We start from the raw sequence: 21571 nt of genomic DNA, 5'->3' as shown, positions 1-21571 counted from the left end.
ATCTTTTAAAGTAACAACTATCTCATGTTGTTATACATTATTTTTTTAGTATTTGTTTTCCTTGCTATCAAGATATTTAATCTTTTTAACTTAAGTTACCAGCAGTCATCAGTAGCTAATGAAACTCACCATTTTAGTTCCAGTGTATAACAATGTAAGTGTAAATCACTTTAGTTGTACTATGAAAATTGTTTACATCAGTATCAAACTGTTTGATTGAATGTTAAACATCTAAAAAATATTTTATAAATATTTTGTGTGTGTGTGTGTGTGTATATATATATTTATGTATGTATTTTTCCTTGTGCTTCAGGGGACATACATTTATTTTGACTATGAGAAGTGGGGTCAGAGGAAAAAAGAAGGCTTTACATTTGAGTACAGGTACCTTGAGGACCGGGACCTCCAGTGACAGATGGACAATAAGAACTGCAGACTACTGTTGACATTCCTGGACTGAATCTACCCTCTCACATGCTGGTGAGGTGACTCAGATGCTTTTTGCGAGGATGTTGTATGTCTCATTGGTGCATATGTCCTTTGGAGCTTCTCTCACTACCTGCAAACTTCACCTGCCCAGTACCAAACCAGTCTGCTTATGGTAAAATGTTCAGCCTCACATTTTGACTTGGACACTTATCGTTTGTTGCCTTGTTTTAGTAGCCACATAAAAAAAAACCTTTACTGAACATTATTGAGCCAAAGAAAAATGTAGTCCAGCAGAAGCTGACAAATAAAGCCGTCAGATAGTGTTACTGATAGTGTTTCTAGTGGCATGTTGTGCACAAGCCAGTATCAAATATCAGAGTTTTTAGCACAACAGAATAAAGAACTGTGAAAGACCAAATTCAACCCATCTTTCTAAACGCCACTCTTATAATTTTACATTTCTAAATCATTTTACAGCTGGATCAACTAGCCTCCTTTTACCACAACAGCCATCATTAATTTTATACCCTCTACCATATTATGTTAAGCATTTTTTAAAAGACGTTTTTAAAACTTATGGGTTGATTACAACCCATAATCACACTGTACATTCTAGTTTAACTGTTACTATCTTGGCCCAAATCTTACAAAAGATAATGACTGAAACAGTTAAATGGAACATGAACAGCACCAGCAGTAAAAAATGTCATAGGGTTGTTCACATACGTCAGAAACATTGAAGACCAGCTCCAATTGGCTGTGTACCCCATCGCATGACATTACAGAAACACCATACTCAGCCTTTATTTAGGCCGACAAAGGAGGAAAAGTTAATCTTTGAAGGATCAATGAAAGCATGCAGGCAATATGAGTAAAAAAACCCCAACATTTTATATATATATATATATATTTTACACACCTCTCACCTGTTATGGACATTCAAAAATAAAACCGAAGCATCACTTCAGTCTTTGTAGGGGCTTGTTTAGTCCCCACTGCTTTCCTCCTTATCTGTATGCAAACAAATTCATTTCACAAAACCTCTATGAAATTCTCCAATTTTTGGAGTGCCATCTCAAATTAACCCCATGTATACTGGCCATTTTGGACATGATGACTATCAGAAGAGAGTAAATAACAATTATGATCTCTGTTTAAATCCATTGACATGGTGTCTTATTCCCAGATGACATGTGGCCATGTACTCTTGTCTAGTTTATATTGTTACGTTTTTCTCTAACTGGAAAAAGTTGTGTACAGCGCATTCTTCCAGCCTGTCTTTTTGTTCTGTTTTCACATGAACAGCATGGAAAATGACAACTGCAAAGAGGACTGGAGTTCATAAACATTACACAAGACATTACAATGAAATAAAGGATTGTAAATTATTAATAAAGAAATTACTTTTCAGAAAAACTCAGATGTGTGTAGATTTCTTTTGCCATTATAGACATTTATTAATTTGTCATTAAAGACATTTAATTCAGTGAGATGCTGAATAAGTGGGTTTAATAAATTTGAGTTGTAAAAAGGCTTTATTTCTAGAAAAGTTTTTAGAAGCACCTTCAGTACAAGAAATGTGGAGAGTATCATTTTTTGTTTTAGCTAATAGCTTCTTGTCTATAGATGAAAACAAAACACTGGAAAAGGCTGTTCATTGGTGGTGGTAACCTTATATATGGGTACAAAAGGTTGAGATGTGGTAGAGGTTTCAACGAGATTTTGACTGTAACATTTTTTGTCTTCATAACACTAAGGAATGTTTCGTGGTCAGTCCATGGATGTCTTTCCACCATAGCAGGTCAGTCAGCTGAATTACACTCACCATCCGCTTTCCTGGAAAATTTATTCAATAGACACACTGCAGTGGTACAGTTAAAGGCAATCAACTTACCATTCACAATATATCATAGCTATCCTTCACCTCATCAATGATCAGTTTCTCACCATCATTGCAGTATCAAATACACTTCAAATATACAACTATGCCACTATTTCAGTGTCATGGCTCTGCTGAAATTGGGATACCATGTGAATAATGTCGGGTTTAGAAACTATCCAGTGGGTGGCCAGTAAAAACATGCAGACTACAGAAGGGCTAGACTGTGATTGTACACTTAAAGATTGGTGTTCATAACTGAAGTAATGAGTGTATGTGAAGGTAAAGGTTTCTAATAAAGTAGCTGGTGTGAGCCTTTCATTCACTATTTTCAGTGAACTTTAGGACTTTATTGTTCATGTTTTTACATAAAGGTTTCTGTTTAAAATAAAGTTAGATGTTTAGGTTGCTGTTTGGACCTGATTTGATTGTATTTACTTTTAAAAATTGTTAAAATAAATAAAAATAAAAAAAGACTTGACAGTGTCAAGTTGCTTTAATGGACTTGCTTCATTTCCCTGTGCTGTCACATAGCAATCCTTTGACAATGGAATTATAAATATAGCAGATACTGATATATATATATATATATATATATATATATATATATATATATATATATATATATATATATATATATATATATATATATATATAAAACATTTATAAAAAGAAATTCATTTGTCATCACCCATTCCTCTTCATGCATCACTGTGGGACTGTGTTGTGTACTGTGTTACCTATAAGAGATGTAATCAGCTTTATATTAAAGAATTTCTCTGTCCCTCTCCTGTAGGGAATCAGGTGTCACAGCATCAGCATAATATAAAAGCATCTCTACAAAACCAAAAAATGAGCGTTTATTTATTTATCCTTTACACGTTAATTCCCCAGATTAGGCTATCAGCAATTAGTGGGTGTAACTGACAAGATCAACAAAGGACTGAATCATACAGATCGCTGGCCAGTTTCTCACTACAGTCTCCAATCAGTCACATATTGTCAAGTGTGAAGATCTGCTGATTTTGCAAACATCTCTTAAACCGAGAGCAGTGTTGACATCAGCAGTCATAAACAAGAACCCCAGCTGTACTAAAATATATAATTAATAGTCAAAGGGTGGTTCGGTTGTCATGGGAACCTTAGGCACTTCATTTTTAATGTCTCATATACTCTTATATGTTGTAATATCGATAAGTGGAAGACCATTTTGTATCCTTTTTGTCAATTTTCTCTGAGAATCTAAAGTGAAAATTAATAAAGTCAATTGGGTTTACTGAGTGCGGATGAGCTTCAGTGCGCGCAGTTCAGCGCGCGCACACACACACACACACACACACACACACACACACACACACACACACACACACACACACACACACACAAATCCTCCTGGCAATAAACCCTGTCAGCCATTGGTAGATAATTTATGCATTTAGCAAATGAAAATGCGCGCAAGTGCCGATTTTGTCCAATCAATGGACAAAAAGCGGACCTTTGTGGGACCATCATAATCCTGGCGTTTCACCGGAACGGACGTCTCTCTTTCTGCAAGGGGGAGCGTACTGAATTATATTGATATTGAGGAATAGACTGGACACGGTGATTTGAATTCCAGTGAAACGGTAGTGCCAGTTGTGTTTTATCCCTTTTATAATAACGGGTTATTCGGTGTGAAGAGGACTGGAGTGGGTTGAGTCAAACTCATTTTTAAAATCTTGCGCTCTCCTGGAAGCTTGACAAAATGTACATGCGTTTTTTGTCCAGAAACAAAGCAAATACTCTTAGGTTTTAAACTGATCCGTCACGGAACCACCGAGGTAATTTGCACAGTTTTTAAATATTAAGACGTTCAGATGTTTTGGTCAACTCGTTTTGATGATTACGTACAATATGAATGAAAACAACAAAGTGGATATTATTATGGCGAACCAAACGGGACACTGGGATGGAAAAAGAAAATAACACCTAAGCAAGGGTCAGGGTGTTGTACCTATTTGAGAGAGTGGCTTTTTAAACCAGAGTCGTTTTTCTTGTTCTTTTATGTCTCTGGTGACTCCGTTACTGCGTTATTTTCGACAAAGTGAAAACACATTCTTTACAAATCGCATTTTATAATGGTCCCCTAATTTGATACAATTTTCCTTTATTCTACAGAGCAATCCTGAAGTTATGAACACTAAACCTTCTTGTATGACAATATTTTTAATCATTACAACGACGAGCAACATGGTGAACAGCGTATCGTATAAATATAAACCAAGCTGCTTCCCAGAATACAGCCCGCGACATGCAGGTAAGGTGCGCCTTCGTTTTGTCCCCGCATAAATACTGCAAGGCGATGAGCATGCACAGAATTTCACCAACATGGCAAACGGTTTTCAATTAATTTAATTGAACAGCTAAAACTAAAATAACTAAAAACATCGAATATCTGGGAACTGAATATGTGAATACCGATTAAGGGAACACTGCAGTTAACGGAAGGCTTGTACGTGCATTCAAAGGGCTTGGTGGTGCACCGCGTGCATGCAGCGCCTCTTGAATGCTAATTTCCTTGGTGTTGCAACGTTTAGGCTGCGAACAGTGTGCATTCAGTCTCAAACATATCACATATTTACATTTAATACATAGTTCTAATCTATAGCTCACTAGATGAATAATTTAGGCAAATATTACACGTGTCAGAAAACATTAGGTAACTGAGACTGTTATACCACATATTATGCCACTCTCACTACTTTGTAAATTTATTCAAAACAAGAACTTGTTTTTAAGTATATTTAAGATTATGATATTACATGTTACATCTGGCAAAGATTCAGTCTAGGACTCAGCTGCTAGGAATCAACTGCAAAGACTCAGGCTTGGAATGAGGTGGTGTTTGGCATCCCCACACGCCCCCGTTTACATTTTGCACCATTTAAGGCCCACCATGTTTACTCCCTCACCCCCCTACCATGTTTACTCCCTCATCCTCCCAACCCCCACCATGTTTACACTCTCACCCTCCCAACCCCCACCATGTTTACTCCCCCACCCCCCAACCCTCTGTACTCTTTTCCTGTCCGGCTCTTCCATCTTTTCTTTGTTTTCATTGTTCATCTAGCCATGCCTTGGTGATGGGCTTCATGTTGGGCATGACAGCTTGTCATTGGCACCTGCCTTGAGAAGGTGACTGACCCTGCACTCACATCTGTTCACAGGTCATAGAGATGGTGAAAGACATATTGTTGTTGTTACTTAAGGTAGTTAGCTCAAAAAGGAGAAATATGCAAAGCAGTGGCCCATGAGAGCAGTCATGGCAAGACTGAGTAAAATAAACAAATGGGAATGGATAATTGGTTTTTCCTTCTCTTCCTTTGCTCTCTGCGGCAGAGCTATTCTGAGAGAGCAGCTTCTACCCACACGCTGACCAGGAATGACAGAGGAAAAGATACAAGATAGTTTGTGTTGTGTGGCAAAACCTACATGCCTTTAAGGCCCATAGGGTGTGCATATGTATGTGCGTGCCAGAGAGAGAGCGAGTTAAGAGTGTGGGTCTGCATCAGCAGAGCATCTGCAGATGCTGGAACGCACAGAGGATGCTGTGTTCTGCACGGATGAAGTAGGCATGTATCTTCTCAGGTTGGTGCTCCCATATCCCTTGACCTGGTGTCATTGGACAGCCCAGGTGTCTGAGTGGCTCTGAGTCAGATTGTCCACTAGAAATCAGTCTATAGAGTCAATCAGATCGTCAGGACGAGGTCTGCTGGGGGCTATTTTTTAAAGTGCGCCGTCAAGTGTGTTTGCCCATTTTCCTTTTACCCTGCCTTCCGCTGGGAGTGTCTTTAACTACAAAGACCCCCCTCCCTTCTTCACCTCCCTCCATCTAGACATGGCTGACTCTGGCCTGCCAAACCCCCTGCTTGCTACACATCTGTGCTTTTGTCAATCTTTCCACCTCTTTCCCTCCATTTAGCTGTTTTATGAATGCACAGTGGATTCATTAGATCACTGATAGGTATTTATTTTAAAGGTGAGTATTTGAGTCAAAACACTCTCCTGACCCAAGCTAGATGTTGCTCATCACAAGCTGAAGTGTCGCATCAGTTGTGCTTGTTGTGGAAAGACTTGGTCTCAAGCTTATGTAGTGGCAGAAACTGTTACTCATATTAAGATCATTTTAGCATATGAGTCAGTATGTGAGATAACAGAGGTCACACAGCCGTGTGCTTAAAATATGGCCTATGCATATTCACTATGATATTTGTGTGTTGTTGAATGGATGATTCACATTCATATACCAAGTTTAAATGAAAAATCAAGCCCCATAAGCAAATCAAAAAACATCATGGTTAGACCTGTAACAAGTGGCTTGAAAATTGTTCATTGACTCATTTGTACAGGTTTGTAAAGTACAATGCTTGCATGACTCTTCTTTAATATAGGTGTAGAATTTAATAAAAGTGTAGAATTCAAAGCCCATAACTCATAGCACAATGTCCAGTTACAACTGGAACAACTGGGATAGTATAAAGTGGTTGTATAAGGTGATTGATAGCATAAAGTGATTGTCCTGACAAATGTGGTGGACTCTTGTAGAATAGAAAGAGGGTAGCTCAGTGGTTAAGGTACTTGACTAGTGATCAGAAGGCTGTCAGTTCAAGCCCCACCACTGCCAATTTGCTACTGTTGGGCCCCTGAGCAAGACCTTTAACCCTCAGTTTGCATTCAAACTCAGTAAAAATTGTAATATACTTTATGTAAATGTATCAATCTACATAAGAGAAATGTTACTGTAGATAACATGCCAACACAGCACTTCTGAAAAGGAATATGCACATCACAACTTTGATTTAGTTCTAAGCTCAACTTTTTCCACCAACTGGCCAATTTAGTAGTCAGTATCAGCCTTATATGTTTTATGCGACAGTAGAAGTCTAAGAAATTATTTTATTGTCATCATAAGGCATTAAGTCAACATTTCCAGTCATATAGAAAAGAGTTGACTAAAAGGAATAGATCAGTGACAATCAAATTTAAAATATCCCCCAAATATTATCAATCAGCTAAGACATTTTTTTATAGTTATTATAGCATGCTGAATTAGAAATCACATAAGCAAGTTTAATTTAAAAACAGAGATTCAATTTAAAAGCAGTTTGAGATGTGTGTGATAATTTCAGCGCCAATATAACACCGATACTGTTTCATCCCTCCATCTTCCCACAGAAAACAATTGATTTTGCTAGTGCCTTAATCACTATGAGCACATTTGATCAATAGATTTAAACTGCTAACCTAAAGCAAATAACTACATTTCTTATTGACTCATTTAGCAAACCCACCATTCTGTTGTCATTTCTCCATCATCCCATAGAAACACATGCTTTTGCTAATCATTACAGTTTTGAACAAACCACCCACAGTATCAGATTTGGATAGGAGCTTAAAGCACATGATTGCTTTTCACTCAAATAACACTCATCTGTTTAACCCTGCTATCTTTTATCCCTCCATCATCTCACAGAAAACAATTAATTTTGCTAGTCCTTGAATTATCTGGCTATAATTACCTGAAGAAAGATTCATTTTTGACCCAGACAGCTTACATTATCTGCAATGTCTTCTTTCATCCCTCTTTCACTGTGAGTTTCACACACTACTTTATCCAAACCTCTCAAAATCTATGGGGAAGTGAACTGAATGAGTGTAACGGGGTAAAATAGTTAGGTTTAGGGTTAGGATCAGTGTCAGGGTTAGGGTTAGGTTAAGGTTAGGTTTAGGGTTTAGGGTTTAGGGTTTAGGGTTTAGGGTTAGGGTTAGGATCAGTGTCAGGGTTAGGGTTAGGTTAAGGTTAGGTTTAGGGTTTAGGGTTTAGGGTTAGGGTTAGGATCAGTGTCAGGGTTAGGGTTAGGGTTAGGTTAAGGTTAGGATCAGTGTCAGGGTTAGGGTCAGGGTCAGTGTTAGGTTAGGTTATGGTTAGGATAGAGTTATGGTCAAGGTCAGGGTCAGAGTTATGGTTAGTGAAATTCATAATGTTAACCTGAAGCAATAACAACTTGTATATTGGCAGTTACCTTAATATATATACATTTATAAATACCTTCGAACCTTCAGTTCCTACAGTGATTTTTAATGAAAAGATTTTAAGATAATTTTCACTAATATTGGCCTGTTCTATGAGGATAGATGCTGTATAGTAGCCACACTACAAGATAACGTTATATTTGTGGTTGAGTGCTCATTATGGGTAAGTGTTAGTTGTCTAGTTGTTCAGTCCAAGCCGTACTTGCAGTTCAAAGTACTTGAGGTACAGATTGGCCTTTGACCATTGACATCATGTATGGAGGGGCTGGTCTATTTTTGGTTTTGTAGGCGAGTATGAAGGTTTTAAATCTGATGCAGAAAGCAGCCTGTTGTTGAAACCTCAGTTACATAAAATAAAGAGATAGCTTGCAAAACAGTTGAAGTTCAAAAAATATTGAACAGAGACTGAAAATATTGCTTGCAACAGTTTTGAACAAAGTCATAATTATTGTGCAGTTAAAGTATTGTGTTGCACAGCATACTTGGTTATGGTGAAATTCAAGGCACATGACTGTAGTTAGTATACATTAGTTGAACAGCTAGTGGTGTAAGGGGTCCTCACTAATACTCCCTGCCCCAAACAGACTGTGTCCTGAATGTGAGAGGTCCTCAGTAATACTCCCTGCATGTTTCCTTATGCAGTACAAATAGCTGATGCAATATAAGGAGGAAAAGACATTTTGTTGTTTATTCTGAACTTATTTTTGCTAGTATCCTGAAGTAATCAGTGTGGCTGTTATATTGACTGATCTTAAGTCTAGGTAATTTGTTTAATTAGTTTTAGCTTTATTAATGCAATATTAAGGAGAAAAAGAATAAAAGTTTTAGTTTTTTAATTACAAAATGAGTAATGAATGATACAGTGTATTGTCTACATCATGTTATCTAACGCTTGTGAAAATGATGACGTGAAGTATCAAAACGTATTTAATATCCTGTCATGATGGGTAAACGCTACCATTATCAAATACAAATAATTTTTTGCTCTCTGCAGTGACATATGTTGTTTGATTTCAAGATAAGGTGACAATGAAGATTATTGTAACCAGAGACTTTAAGGATAACCAGATCTATCTATCTATATATCTGTCTGTCTGTCTGTCTGTCTGTCTGTCTGTATGTATGTTTCATTCATATATTCATATCTATTTCTGATGAGTTTGGATCTTCTGTTCATTATGTACATCTCTTTTTTCAGTGAGAATCCAAGATTAACAAAAGAACAACAGAAGCCAAGAAGAACCGAAAGAGCCATCAGTGTGGATGAGAATGACTGGTGCACCAGCCAACAAGACAAGTCTTTCTTTTTTAATGAGGATGATGGAGCGTATGGTTTGCTTCCTTTATTATGCATCAGGGGCTTTTTGCAGAGGATGTTGATTTGCACAGATTCAAGCATTTGTCTTCTTCTTCTTCTTTCTTTTTAAAGCGCAACCAAAACCAGTGCCAAACACTAACTGTGCCAGGCAGAAGCAAAAAAGAGAAACTTCAACTGTAATTCTGAAATCTTTTATCATTCTTTAACGCAAACTGAAAAATACCATTACTATTTAGCCTACATTACATTCCACATAAACATTGTCCTGCCAGAATAGTGCAAGTCATAGTGAGTGGTTGTGTCGAGAAGAGTATTAGTGCTACTGCCCAAGGACAAGTGGTCAAAAATCACTGCTGCTCTAAGGACTCCAGAGATTAGTGCATTACTGGTTCAAAGTGCTTTATTTAAGAGTGGATATCAGCTGGGCATTAGCCTGTGTGGTCGCACACTCACTCTTACTGGGAGGAGTTGGCCCTGTGGGGTCACCCACCCTAACCTTAACCTTAACCTTAACCCTAACCCTAACCTTAACCCTGTGTGGCCCTGGACTGATGGTGGCCAACACAAGCCTCATTAAACTCCCCAAAGTGACCTGCTGCTAATTTTGTCAGTTAGTCAACTGTCCTAGTCCTCATATCTACTTCATTATAGAACCTCTGAGCAATTCTGTGCTTCTGTTTTTACATGAGAAAATTTGATCCTCTCTACCTTTTCTTCAATTTCTGTGTACATTTAGGACAAAACCCTTAGGAGGTGGTTCACCCCTGAAGGGTTACAAAACTGGACAAAATTCCCTGAAGCCATAGTCCCCATACCCAATGCTAATGTTAAGATCTCTGTCATTGCAGAAGCCATATTCTCCAGAGCCATGCTAATGTTAAAGTTGCTGACATCACAGTTATTGGGTTTGCAACTATCAGAAATGTGAAGTCGCTTTGAAAGCACATGTGCACAGATATATTCAGGGATATTTCTGAGACCAGTAGAGGCACGGTGCATTTACCATATTCACCAGCATGTGATCTATGGCTTCAGTTTATTTACATAGGTTTTTAGTTACATTTTTACTAGTTGTCACTATTTGAAAACTGCACATTAAAAGTAAAAGTACTCTTTAGTATATAGAATAGGCTAATTCATTTTGGTAAGAGGCCCGTTTGTCTTTGCTTGTTGCCCTCTCTGTATTCCATATTGACAAATGAATCTTGTTTTGCTCATGTCTGTTCAGTGGGCACAATCAAGCAATCCAGTGAAATCTGGGCCCTCATTTGTTTTATTCTGTTGGGCAGAGTTAAACCCAGAGCAGAGACACTTACTCACGAGGGCCCAACACACCTAGACCCTTTAGGGTTAGGGTTAACACTCCTATCCCTAACTCACCTAAACCTTTTAGCAGACAACACCTGGCCACTTCTTCCAAACCTTATCTACCCTACTCCACTCCCTTCCTGAGACAACCCCAAAACACACACACACACACACACACACACACACACACACACACACACACACACACACACACACACACACACAGCTTCCCTCACTTCTTGTCAAGCCAAGAGTTAAAATATGCTGCTTGGTACCTTTCACGAGTACCCTCACTGAATAGACTCTTCTGAAGTTTGAGTCAAATTGTTGCATCGCCTTCAGAAAGATCAGCTCTTCCTTCATTTTGAAATTTAGAGTTTTCATTTGCTATCACTTCTTTGAGGTTATTTTCTTACTCTTGCAATTTCCTGAACACTGAAGAGACTGTATTTAGACTGTATTTTTGTATGCACACAGATTGCAAAATTAACCTGTTGTTATGATCAGTTGGACTGTGCAATAGCATTACCCAATTATCTAAAGGCTTGAAAAGTCATAATTTTTTATGGGTTATTTTCATTGACACTGCCAAATACATCAGTCCTCTCAGATTTGTTTACAAGACATCAATTCTCAGAGCTGCCACAAATGTTTACAGTTCACTAGGAAGAGCTAAAACAATGCAGTAACAGGATTTGCTGAAGTTGATTTGTCATCATTTCTTTTCATACAGGTCTTTAGTTTGTGTAGAAATTAAAGTGCCAAGTAGGAATAAGAACAATTGTAAATAAAAAGAATAATATGTAAAAGTTCAATTTAAGATATCAAGTTTATACTCAAGCAAATGTTTACACGTCCTCCTTAAGGTGGACTATCGTTATATCTGGAGCAGTTTGTTAGTGTAATAGTTTTCAGTTCATTTAGACACATTTAAACAAAACAAACCATGTTAGAAAAGAAAATTAATCTGTTATGTTGACGTGTTTTAGTGATGCTTTAAATATTTAAACATTTACATATTAACATATACTTTTCTTTAGGGCATGCAGTTGTTCTTAACAAAGCATTCAATACTTACATTTATTTATAAAGACAATTCCTTTAAATTTTATAGAATATTCAATTATTCAAATTATTTCATAATATTTTAGTTTTGAGTCAAAATGAAGTTGTGTCTGGAAAACATTCCTTTTAATGATTTGACCATGCCGAAACCTCAGTAAGTTTAAGCATAAGACTGAAAGATCAGTTGGAATAGAAAAAACTAAAACATTTCGGTTGTTGATATTGCCATAGTAATATGTTATCTCACAGACATCACTGACATTGTACATTCTTCAATGATTCACCCTAAAATTGCAAAGTTAGATGTGTACTTTGCATATTGAATACCTTGCATACCAGTGTATGCACATTTAAGGGAAATTGAACTTCTTGCCTGTATGTCATAAATTGTCACAGTGATGCATAACTTTTGATAGGTTTTTCTTCAATATACCAGTCTTTTATAAGTCTGTGAACTCTTTTGTACCCAAAGTGTACATTCATCTTATTTGATAAAAAAGGAGCCCCAAACATCAAAATGCCATCTGCTGCCATCTTGTTTTTTTTTGTTCTATTGGACTATATGGTTTTTGCAGTGGCTATTACCTCAGAACGGCGCTTAGCCAATGGTGGGCCACTGCTGCTTCTATTGAAAAGGCGTGGTGATGCAGTCCAACCCCCTACACTGGAGGGCGGGATAAAGGAAGCAGCAGCCATGGCAGTAGAGCCAGAAGTGGCTGAGATCCCTCCTATGCCCCTCCCCCAGATCATGCTCCCTCGCAACATGACAGCTGATGCCCTGAAACCCCCGCTGGGGGCTGCACAGGTGGCACCTCCGCCCCGTCGACTGGTGGATGTTGATGTGTGCCGGGGCTACTATGATGTCATGGGCCAGTTCGACATCACCTTTAACTGTACCAAGGGCACATACATTTACTGCTGTGGCACATGCCACTACCGCTTCTGCTGTGAGCATCAACGCAACCGGCTGGATCAGGACTCCTGTACCAATTACAAGTCGCCCATCTGGGCTAATACGCAGGTGCCTGCCACACAACCCCCGAGCCGTTCGGACCCGGACTTCGACCCACTACAGCAGCAGAGTAACAACACAGCCTATGTCATCGGGGGTGTCATCTCTTTTACGCTGGCTGTAGCCATTGGAGTCAGAGTGGCTTTCCACAAGATCTCCCGCAGACCCAGAAACAGAGATATAAACATGCCCAGGTGAGTGAACTTGCATAAAACAATTAAGTTCATATTTGAGTCAGTCTGAAAGAGGAGTCACTCAAACATTTACATGGTACAGTGTCACCCTCATTCTTGGGAATATGGACCTTAAACCCCTGGGATTGCCTTTGACAGTGACAGATGTTTATAAGATGGAATGCAAGTTGAATCAATTAAATAAATAAATAATCCTTAGTTTTTGTATTTTGTAGTATCTGTCACCAAAATCCTTCGATAATTTTGCTCTTACCTTTCCATGTCTTTTTTAAAAAAACTTTTCTCAGAGCACTGGTCGACATCCTACGTCATCAGTCTAGCCCAGTTCAACAGGGCGAGCGGAACAACAGCACTGTCCTGACCAGCACCACGGGTGAACGTACTCTGGCACAGCAATCCAAAAACCTCTACATGCCCATCCTCCAGAGCAAAGATAACCGCAGTGAGTCTTCTACACATGAACCGTAGGATTCAGACTAGCCCTACAGGAGTTCCAGCAAGTATATAGTTACAGGATTCAGAGATTTCAGGTTACAAGTTATAAGGCAGGGTACACACAATAAAGCTTGTATGTTTGAGCTGCTAGAAGTGGTCACCGGCTGTACTTTGTATTTTTCACAAGGTACAAGCATTTTGATGTGCTACAAGTAATAAGTATTTTGTACAGGAACTTTGAGATATATGACACCTGAATAAATTAAAGAAAGCGTGAGTGTGCGGTGAGCAAATTAAGGCATAAAATAGCACAATGAGGAACCCAACATTAAAGTGACAATCCTGGCATTCAAACCCTAATATTGATTCATAAATATTTTTGATGTACCATCTCCTGTAGCCTATTGGATAATGGATTTTTATACTATGTACTGTGGTATATACATATAGACACTGCATACTTAGATATGCAAAAACCATACACTTGCAATGCATGATGTGTGACTAATAATTATATAATAATGGGACATTATATTTCATGAGTAAAGCAATGTTTGGATAGTGTGGAACCCTAACCCACACAGAACCTTTTTTTTATTAATTTAATTTTGCCTAGTCCAAGAACTTTTGCTCATGATGATGACACACCTGAGATAATGAGCTTTATAAAAACCGTCCATCTGAAATATCCCTTATGTTATCAAACCACTGTATTTGTTTAAGGTTGAGATTCATTCTTAAATCATTCTTTAACATTTTCTAGTAATAGCCGTCTTACCAGCTGTGAGAATTATCTTAAATAAGTATCTGTCTTGTTTCCACTGAAATACTTTCTGAATACAAACTGGTAGTTTTCTTGGAAGTGTATTGACCGACCCTCCGTCAGAACTGAATACATGTAAAATACCACAAGGCTGTTGTATGGAAAGCTGTTTACTTTTAATTTTAGGTGTGTGAAAAAAGACTTTCAGTTGGATTCCCTCCATTTTTGATAGTTTGTATGTTTAGAGCCCATGCACACTTCTGCTTGATGAGGGCCATGGAGGTACGAAACTGTTTTAAATGATAATGATGTTCTTCACTTTTGGACAGAAGTGCTTGAATCATTAGCACTCATGCAGGTGACAACTGAGTGTGAGATGGGGAGTGAGGAGACAGATGGGACCATCACATACTTTAAACCAAACACAGAACCAAAGCAATAAGTGTGCAGTCACACCGGACAGTCACTTACTTTGAACCAAATACAGAACCAAAGTAATAATGACATGGGACAGTCACTTACAGTATTATACTTTGGTGGTGGGAGTCAGTTTTCATTCTGCTCTCTTGCAGTTGGGAAACACAATTTAATCCAGTCTGGGTCCAGCCCCAAACACACAGCTACTATCGGTAAGACAAAGGGTGCAGGCGATCTGTGAACACCTGGCTTAAATCAGCAAGTAAATGGCTGTGTGTTTGTGTGTGTGTGTGTGTGTGTGTGTGTGTGTGTGTGTGTGTGTGTGTGTGTGTGTGTATTACTAAGAGCCTCTCTACATACAGGTGTAATGGATGTGCAGTAATGTGAGCAAGTTGCTTAAATCGCCTCTATTTGTGTATATTCATATTGCGTATCGCTTCTCATGCTTCAGTTTTTCTGTGTGCTGGCTCACTAACTCAAAATGAGTGCAGTTATCTACCCTGTCTCCCTCACCCTGCGCTCACACACATACTGCCATTACCCTGTCGTAATCTCTGTTTAGTTTTGCATCACATTTGCCAATCAGTGTGGGTACCAAGTGCCTGTTGTGCAGAGTTGGCTAACTTTGGACTGTGTGTGGGCATGCTTATGAACCTGTGATATATGTCTAGAACACAATAGCATGGTCGTTTGAGAGAAAAAAGTGTCATATGACAGACTGGCTTTTCATCCTCACATTTTTATTTAAGAATCAACCCTTGTATAAACAAGCCTTGGATAAATATTTAAGGATGAGCCCTTACATTAAAAAATGCTTAAAACATTTAAAACATTTTAGAATAAATCAGGTATACTTTGCTATGCTGTGACTTTGGATCATTGTTATAATATTATGTTTATGCAGTTGTTACATTCTGTGTTCATTTCTGTAAGTTGCTAAATGTATTGTGGTAGTGCCGTAAATATCAATATTTAAAGTTCTATAAATGTTTAAACACATTTTATTTTCTTTGACTACTAGTGTTATTTTGTAAAAGTTAGTTTTTCCATATGCCATCATTCTGGTAAAGTAAATCCCTGCTAATGGGTATGAAACTTGTCAATATATATTTTCGTATTATAACAGCCACAAATCAATGAGTGCATCTGCACAGTCAGAGGGAAATGCTAAACATGCTCTGTGTTGCAACCATGAACATTCAGGACTGGCTAGTATATCACTTTACTATCAAAGAAGGACCCTGTGATCTTTACAACCCAATGACATTGAGATTTAGTCTAGTCTCAACCCTAACCCTAGTCTCAACCCTGACCCTAATCTCAACCCTGACCCTAGTCTCAACCCTAACCCTAGTCTCAACCCTGACCCTAGTCTCAACACTAACCCTACTCTCAACTCTAACCCTAGTCTCAACTCTAACCCTAGTCTCAACCCTAACCCTTACGGATCCCCAGCAGTGGAGGGGTCCAAACCCCAGATTTAGGGTGCACCTCTGCATTGTAATACAATGAGGCTACTAAATACCTATTGCAGGATGTCTATCTAAACATTACCCTTGGGGGTCTGGTAAGGGACTGGTTGATATTTTAGATTCAGTTTCTGTTAAACCCTCATGCTCTTTGGCTGATAGAGTTATGGGTTCACCAGCACCTCTTGGTGGTTTATATACAATCTGTTCTATTTTCTTTTAGAGCGTGTACCAAGGATGAACAATGCCCAGCTGGTCTCGACTGGAACTCTGCTTTCCAGCAAAAACATAAATGCAAGCCCTCATCCAACTTTGTCTCACTCCTTCCACAACCTGGCCCAACTTCCACCATCATATGAGGCTGTTATGAAACCTGAGATTAACAGATACTGCTCCCTCAAGAGACTAGGTGAGTGTGTGTGTTTGGGGTGGAGGGGTGCATGTGATGAGGAACTGCCACTGAGGTCCTACTGCTGCTGCTTTTTGAGTATCTTATGATTGAGAGCATGAAAAGTACAGCATACATGCTGTCAGATGAGTGTAAGCTTTTGATATGCTAAGAACACTAAGTTCGATAAATATATTGCAAATAAAGTACGAGTTTGTAGGAGAAGTGAAATGCTCATAATTCTGGATTCCTAAAGTAAAAACAAGTAGAAATCCAGAATTACATGTAACCTTTCAGAAAGGTAGATAATCTTTTATCCAACTTTGCATCACAGCTATTTTAGTTTCAAATGGCTCTGTAATCACAAATAAAAATACTGAAACTGATTCAGTTAAAGACTTTGACTGGGCTCTTGCTTGTAATAATGTCTATTCTGCCTAGTGTCATGCATGTGGCTAAAGGACTGGTTTAAAACACAAACAATCAAATTTACATAATTCTCCACATACACATAATTGTAGTCTGTCTTCCCAGACTTTGATCTCTGATGTTTCTTTTATTAGTTTTGCACTGAGCGACGAAGCTACTGTAGATAGCAAGTAATGGAAACTCCAAACATTTTGTAAATACATTCTCATTATTTATTTCAAATTACATTTAAAATAGCATTGATAGCATGTACGTATAAATTTAAATTCAAAGCTATGCTATATTATCATCAACATAACTCAGGTATCTGGTACAATTTTGGCAGATGCTCTAATCTAAAATTAATTTCCATTAGTATGGCAGATATTATGCTCTGTTAGGAATCAAACCAATGACTTTGGTGATGTCAACTCATTGCTCTGCCTACCAGTTCAGCTACAAGAAAAAAGTTTTAAAAATAGGTTTTGTCCTAAGCCACATAAAAAATATATGTTACATTCCATAAAAACTGGATTTGGTGTGAGGCAAGTAAGTGAAGATTTTTATTTACTGGAAGTATTTTGGATTAAAAACTTGCTAGCCAAATGTGGTGCAGGTTCTTAACTAATAAAGGAAACACTGGATGACAGTCATGCTTTTGAATATTGATTATATTTGAGATAATGCAAAATTATAACTAGAAATCTTATTTAATGCTGAACCTTTACTTCAAGTTTTTTTTTTCTACAGATAGTTTTCAGAACTGAAAATGAATGCATTGTTGTGACATAATTAGTTAGAAAAAGACAAAACATTCTAGACATTATGTACATTGGTTGACCATTTCGATGGATTAATTCACTACATGTGTATCTCACTCTGCAATATTTTGCAATTCTGCTATTTTTCTTTCAATATTTTTTCCACCTAAACACAGAGAAAGAGTTGGACGATTACACAGGTTATTATACCTCGAAGAGACGACCCAACAACACCTCACCATCCTTCCATTCCTCCCAGCATCACCTGCACTGGGGAGGTGACTATACTGTAGGGTCAAGGGGCACGCTTCCTCTGAACTCATCCCGTCCCCGAATACATGCACCTATTTCTACCTCCACACCAAACCCTTACCCCTTACCCCAGTCACCATACAACCACACTTTCGAGACAACAAGCAAGCCACCACGACGAGTGATGTCTCAAGACCATCTTCTGGCCCTGGGAGAGGGAAACACTCTCTCTTACCTCTCCAAGAACCAGCAGCACCAGTACTACAAAGCCATTGCCACCAGCATGAATACCAATTCCCAGACACACCGGAAGTCCCATGAACGCCTCCTGGTGTCACCTGATCGCCTAGAGGAGAGAATGATTGGGGGAGGAATGGGTGACTATGGACTGGGGATAATGTCTACCATGTCTCATCTCAACCACCACAAGAAAGCGCAGTCTCAGCAGAATGTGTGTGTGACCCCCTCACTTGACCGCCACCACATGATAAAGATGAACTCGAACCCGAGCTCTGGCCGTGAACAGGAGCGTAGTGTCGTAGCTATGTCAGCTGGCCATGGGGCTAGTGCTCCAAGCTGGGGGGAGGGGCACAGCTCTGGGGGTGGTGCTGGAACGATGGGCCACAGTGCCCGCAGGATGGCTTTTGCCACAAAGCGACAGAACACTATCGAACAGCTGCACTTCCTCCCAGGAGGAGGAGGGGGAGGAGGAGGGGTGGGCAGCCAGGCACTGCGCACAGGGAGTAAGAATGAAGTCACTGTGTGAAGGACTACTGCAGGAGAAGAAAATGAGGAAAGGGTTATGAAAAAAAGTAAAGATGCATGTGCTCTTTTATAAGAGATACATGCCATAAGGAAGACAGAACAAAGCTTAGAGTTTGAAGGATAATGTGAAGAAAAGGAATGTGGAGAAGGCTTATAGTAAGACGTGATGTAGGGTGTGAGGCTCATAGCAAGGGGAACTTGGTGTATTGCTAAGACCTGAGAGACAGAGAGCTGTGAGACAATACAAGTGAGTTTGTGATTCTTCTATTTGCTCCCTGCTGCTTGTTGCTAAGCAACAAGGATAGGATAAACCTTTGTGATATGATGTTTCTTAGATGAAACAGGAAAACTTAGAAGGGTTCAATTTTTACCTATTTGAGTGTATGTATACTGTATATGAAGTCTTTGGAGGTAATATTGACCCATATTTTTCAGAGAATATTAAGACAAATGAAGGCAAAAAACAAAGTACAATAAATAATATAGGATGTAATGTATTCTCAAGTGAGAGCTAAATAATTCTGAATCCAACAACAAACTTTGCTTGCAGGAGAGGTGGAAAATTGTGTCAAAACCCATGGAAGGTTCCATGATTCTAAATTCATGGATTTCTAATTGTGGTACAAAACCTGTGGCATCCTATAAATTTAGTAACTGAACACATTTTTTTGTTGTTGGTGGTGTTTTTTTGATGGATTTTAAGTGGACAGTAATACTGATAAGACTGAAAAGGTTTATACTGAGGAAATTAAGGTAGTTCAGAAATATACTGATAATCCATCAAAAATGAAACCAGAAGCTATGAGGAGAAGATGCTGAAATTGAAAGAAATCAGATTTGTGACATGATTCTTTAGAGTTTTGGGCACTATTACCATAAATGTTGTAATTCAGCATGGGTATGGGAGGTTGTGAAGCTTGTATTTATTATAAGTCTGAACAGTTTTTCAGCACACTCCAATGATGTGACACAATTTGTAGTTGATTTTTGCATTGTGGATAAGACCATAGCTATTGGTGTTTGAAATGGGGCCTCTGAGAGCAATATGTTTTGGTATTTATTGAGTCATGTGCTAATCAGGCACATGTAGCAAATATTTAAAATATCCACAAGACTAATAGTGTAGAGGAAGGAAACATTTGTTGACTAGAAACATTCAGTGTACGGTATCTGGTAGTAATTACCCAGTGGGCCCTATGCCTCTTCATGCACGTCAAGAGTCAAGAGACTGCTACGAATGACTTTTCAATTGGTTTCTGACTTTTGGTCTGTTGTCATGGGAGTGTAAGAGTAGACATTGAGCATGTATTATTATCAACAAGGACAGCAAACTTTCATATATTTGTAACTGCAGCTGTTCACGGTACAAGACTGGGAGTGGGGAGGGAATGGACACTTTACTTCAAGGGCTATTCTAAACCTTTTTGTATGTCTGTGCTTATGTGTTTGGCCAACTTTTTAAAAATTATTATTATTAGTACTGCGTGTCAGTGTAAGTGACACAGCTATTAAAAAGAAATGATAACCTATTACTGAGAGTATGGAAAACAACCAGTTCTGCCATAAACGGCTATGTAGTTTGTAAAGCTAAACACTTTGTAACACATTAAGATGTGTCATTTTCCCATTAATGAGGAGGCTGGTTTTGTATATGATATTCTGAATAGCATTGTTTTTGTTACAACATTTCTGTATATTTCTCTGCTATACTCACCAACTGAACAGAGTTGTGGTCGGTACCAGAGACCAGACTGATCCATATTGTTGAAATCAGAGGAAAACTGAACGGCCAACAGAAAAGCTTACAGACCTGAGTAAAAACTTCTGTTTCTACCTAAGTTATGGTAGTATAAAAACATGAGAGAAAATAAATTAATTCCCAGTTTTAAGATGTGTACACATGGCAAATTACATGCACATTATGTCATATTTATGATTAATATTCTTATTCATTAATGTCATAATTATTGTTTATTCTGTTTATATTCTGTGACTTTATAAACGTTTCCACTTTTTTGTTACTATTCAAGCTTCTATTTGATCCCAACCATTGTAATTACTGAAAAAAAGCAGATGCAATCAAAAGTGAAAAGACAAAAAGCATGAAGACGTCAAAGCCAGTGGTGATGTCCTATAACTGACTTTTGATGTCAAGGTGTGTGTGTGTGTATGTGTCCTGTTTGTGTGTCTGTATTACTGTGCCTGTGTGTATTTCAGTGTCTGTTTTTGGAATGCTTAATATCACATTTGATCTGACTTTTATCTGATTTGTAAGAAGTCAGAAAATGTGCATTTCAGAAACCCAATGAAAATTAAAATCCAAAATATTACTTTATTTTCTCTTCATATGTGTGTCTTTTAAATACAAACTTCGAAATGTTGTACAAAGTAAATGTTTTAACAATTTCCTGATCTGCAGTTACTAAACCATTTAACTAAAAACATATTTACATTTTGATTTTGGAATACTGGTCACTAATTACATATAATGTAGGGCATGATCTAGAATAAAGTGGCAATATTTTTAAAATATATATTTTGAAAATAAACTCTGCATCTTTCCAACAGGAAACTGTGTGTGTTCCAGTGAGAATGCCTACTTGTTGAATTTAATTCAACATAAACACATCAGGTTG

General features: G+C 38.2%; 2 protein-coding genes across 4 annotated transcripts in view; both read left to right on the top strand.

The window, feature by feature from the left end:
- Positions 1 to 1840, top strand: part of cnot3b (CCR4-NOT transcription complex, subunit 3b) — a 33135-nt gene extending 31295 nt beyond the window's left edge. Inside the window, exons 18-19 of one of the 2 annotated variants that reach the window (XR_004776385.1) lie at positions 314 to 480; positions 1735 to 1840. Coding sequence is in view for 1 of the 2 variants with exons in the window: in XM_035529211.1 (XP_035385104.1) it covers positions 314 to 412 (99 nt within the window). In the remaining variant the exon portion in view is untranslated. Of the gene's footprint in view, positions 1 to 313; positions 1551 to 1734 lie in introns of those variants that run through there. The other variant, XM_035529211.1, reaches the window with a different exon arrangement.
- Positions 1841 to 3839: 1999 nt separating this feature from the next.
- On the top strand, positions 3840 to 21270 carry shisa7b (shisa family member 7). 2 transcript variants are annotated; one of them, XM_035529212.1, is made up of 7 exons: positions 3840 to 4128; positions 4466 to 4604; positions 9579 to 13277; positions 13565 to 13719; positions 15048 to 15104; positions 16585 to 16770; positions 18095 to 21270. In XM_035529212.1, the coding sequence occupies exons 3-7, from the start codon at positions 12589 to 12591 to the stop codon at positions 18934 to 18936; spliced, it is 1929 nt and encodes a 642-aa protein (XP_035385105.1). In that variant the 5' UTR covers positions 3840 to 4128; positions 4466 to 4604; positions 9579 to 12588; the 3' UTR covers positions 18937 to 21270. The 2 variants fall into 2 exon arrangements, with proteins under 2 accessions (XP_035385105.1, XP_026886077.2); XM_027030276.2 differs by having other exon boundaries at positions 3849 to 3933.
- The last annotated feature ends 301 nt before the right edge of the window (positions 21271 to 21571 follow it).

This window comes from Electrophorus electricus, chromosome 8 (genome assembly GCF_013358815.1).
Source record: "Electrophorus electricus isolate fEleEle1 chromosome 8, fEleEle1.pri, whole genome shotgun sequence".
Taxonomy (NCBI): domain Eukaryota; kingdom Metazoa; phylum Chordata; class Actinopteri; order Gymnotiformes; family Gymnotidae; genus Electrophorus; species Electrophorus electricus.
Note: the sequence above shows the minus strand (reverse complement) of the source record. Positions and strands in the feature narration are given on the sequence as shown.